At 66.6% G+C, this 3,119-nt stretch overlaps 1 protein-coding gene; it reads left to right on the forward strand.

Moving 5' to 3' along the window:
• Nucleotides 1–1,016: 1,016 nt before the first annotated feature.
• CHC_T00001097001 (hypothetical protein) lies at nucleotides 1,017–2,078 on the forward strand. XM_005712683.1 is given in 2 exon segments: nucleotides 1,017–1,952; nucleotides 1,953–2,078. The coding sequence occupies 1 exon segment, from the start codon at nucleotides 1,017–1,019 to the stop codon at nucleotides 1,950–1,952; it is 936 nt and encodes a 311-aa protein (XP_005712740.1). The 3' UTR covers nucleotides 1,953–2,078.
• The last annotated feature ends 1,041 nt before the right edge of the window (nucleotides 2,079–3,119 follow it).

The raw sequence follows: 3,119 nt of genomic DNA on the forward strand, positions 1-3,119 counted from the left end.
CCTCCCCCCCAGCCCCCGGCATGGACTACGCGGATTACATGAGCCGCCGCCCTCCGTCGCCCCCTCCGCTCTCCGCGCGCGACGCCCCGTCGCTCACGGCCGTCGATCTGTCCACGACGCCCGCGACCCTCTCCGCGGCCCTGAGCGCGCTCTCCGCGGACGCGGCCCCGCGCCCCGCGCCGCACCCGCCGGCCCTGCGCCTCAACCACCCGCTGCTGCGCGACGAGTACGCCGACCTCTCGCGCGTCGTCGCCGCCTTCCGCGACCACCACCGCGACCTGGAGCGCCAGCACGCCGTCCGCATCCGCCTGGAGCACCTGCTCACGCACGCCGACGCCCGCGCCCTGCGCGTCCTGCACCTGGCCCTGCACAAGTGCACGGCCCGCCTCGACGCCCTGGCCCCGCGCGCGCACCACGCCGCCGCCGCGCGCGCCCGCATGTGCGCCCTGGAGGGCGCCCACTTCCTCGCCACCCCGCCGCGACACGCACACCACGCAGCGCTACGCGCGCTCCACCTGCAGCGCGAGCACGCCGCCGTCGCTGCCGCCGCTATCGAGTGCGCCCTTGCAGACCAGGTCCGCATCCTCTACCTGCTCGCCGCCCTCGCCGCAAAGCTCGCCCTGCTCCGCTCACACTTGTGCGCCCTGTCGCGCGAGGACCGCGCACCGCACCCGCCCTGCGAGCGCTTCGAGCGCTCCGCCTCCGGCACTGAGCCCCCGCCGCCCGCCTCACAAAGCACTCCGCCACCCGCCACGTCGCCCCAGTCCCCAGAGTTTCGAGGCCGCTTCCCGTTTGGAAGACGCACGTCGCGCTCCCCGGACGGCATGTCTTCGGATAACGCTTTCACCTCCACCATCTTCGCGGGCGATCGCCCGTCGTCGAGGGGCCACGCACGGAATAATGTCCTGCGCTCGCAGCCCAGCTTGCCGAGACGCTCCGAGTCGAGGCTTATTCCGCCGCCGCCGCCGCCGCCGTCACCGCCGCCCGTGGAGGAACAACAACAACAACATGAGGAGATGCATCACCGACATCAGCATCATGAGGAGATGCATCACCGACATCAGCATCAGTATCAGCACCAGTACCAGCATCAGTATCAGCACCAGTATCAGCATCAGCCGGTCGTAGCGGAGGAAGGAGGCAAGGTCGGGGGCGAGCGGCAGCAGGACGTCAACTGGTGGGGCGATTCGCTTTCCGCGGCCTACATGGGGAGGAGGAGCGAGACCAGGTTGAGCGTCGGGGAGAATCGACGCGCCGCGTGGTCACGCAGCGAACTGGGGAGATTGCGCAGCAGCGAGGACGAGCTGGACGAGTTTGACGTGTTCCCGCCCGCCAGCCCGGTGTCACTGTCCACGACGACGTCGGACGGGTCACCGCACACGATTCGAGGCGGCGCTCGCACGGATTCGACCTTTGATCAGTCGGTGCTCGTGGATCTGGACTCGCTGTGCACCGAGGCGTCGTCGGTACTTTCGCGGTCGGGCGGCGTGGACGCGGCGGCCAAGCCAATTCGAAGAGGGTCTGTCGGGCGGATCGGGGCGGAATTAAGGCGCGGACGGACGCTGACACGGCTCGGCTTTGGACGGATACGAACGCCGGCGCTGGTGAAGAGGCTGTGGGGCGAAGTGAACGAGCTGTATGGCGTGGTCGTGACGCACGGACCGCACCTGGTGGAAGAGCGCATCGTGAGCAGGCTGTCGATGAGCACGGGGATTCTCGGCCCGTGGCACTCTCGCAAAGTGCGCGCTGGCGGTCTGCGCGCCAGCTTCCAGGTGACGACCGTCGAGGAAGCGATGCGCAAGATCGACGGTGTCCTCACATGGCAGCAGCGCAAGATCGTCGCCATCCGCCGCGACCTCATGGAGCAGCAGCGCGAGCTCCGCGACGCTGACGAGGTCATCTCCGAAGCTTACGTTCTTTCGATAGACGGCGCGGGCGACCGCAAGCGGTAGCGTTTGGCGAGGCTGGGGAGGGGTTGGTTTTATGCTAGTTTTGGTACGGAGGGGGATGTCTTCGTACGGTAGAGCGAGCGGGATTTTTTGGCAAACACAGGGTAAATCGGTATATAAGTTATGTGAGCACCTGGATGCATAGCCGCTCTCCTACTTGAGCGGTACGGACGCCAGCTCGGCTTGCCCCCCTGCTGTACGGGCTGCGCAGCGTACAGCCGGAGCAAGATTTGCTTTCCGGGGTTTGCTTGCCGGGGTTGCTTACCGGGGTGGGTTGCTTGCTGGTTGCTCCCCGTGCCGGCGGCAAGCGCGCGCTATTTCGGGTCGTGCGCGGCGCGCTCCGCAAGCTCGGCGCGGCTGCTGCCGTGGCGCGACGAGGCAAGTGCAAGCGCGCGCTCCGCTCTGCTGCCATGTACGGCGCTGCCCGTGCGCGCCGGGCGCCAATCGCGCCGCCCGACGTGGTAGCTCCCCAACTTGATCCGGCGCGCGCCCGCTGCAATCCTTGCTTCAACGCCACCGCCGCCTACGTGGCCCGCAGCGGAAACGCTCGCCATGCGCTGTACAGTCACAGCTCGCGATAACTGCAACACCTGGTGTTGCAGTTATCGTCGGGGGTTGCAGTTATCGGAGTGGTATGATAAGGAAACTTCTAAGCCAATGAAATCGCAAGACAAAAAACCTCATATTTTATTCATAATATCTCACCAGCGCCCATTTCCTACAGTAGTAGGAAACACTGTTTCCTACAGTATCGCTGCCGCGCGCCCCGCTCCGTGCCACGCGGTACACCGAGTCCACGTCGGACACGTGCTCAATCACCGGAAACCTCCAACGGGTGTACACGTCTCCATCGCCAGCCATCTTTCCATTGCCATCCTCCCATTTCTCATCATCGTCGATGTCTCAGCTCCTCCACCCCCCAAACTATCCCACACCCCCACCTCCCTGCCATGTGCCCCATCGATCTCCCCCCGCCGGCCTTGCCGCCGACCGACCTGGCCACGCTGCTCTCCTGCAGCAAAGTGCACGTCCCGGCTTCCACTTCACTCCCCTCGCTACTGCCGCTGCTGCGTCGCCAGCACACCTCTCTCACCTTGCACGCGCGGCACCTCCCTGCCGCGCACCTGGCCCTTCTCGCCGACTTCCTGTCCGGCCCGCACCCGCTGCTGC

The sequence above is a fragment of the Chondrus crispus genome, genomic scaffold (genome assembly GCF_000350225.1).
Source record: "Chondrus crispus Stackhouse genomic scaffold, scaffold_915, whole genome shotgun sequence".
Lineage (NCBI taxonomy): Eukaryota > Rhodophyta > Florideophyceae > Gigartinales > Gigartinaceae > Chondrus > Chondrus crispus.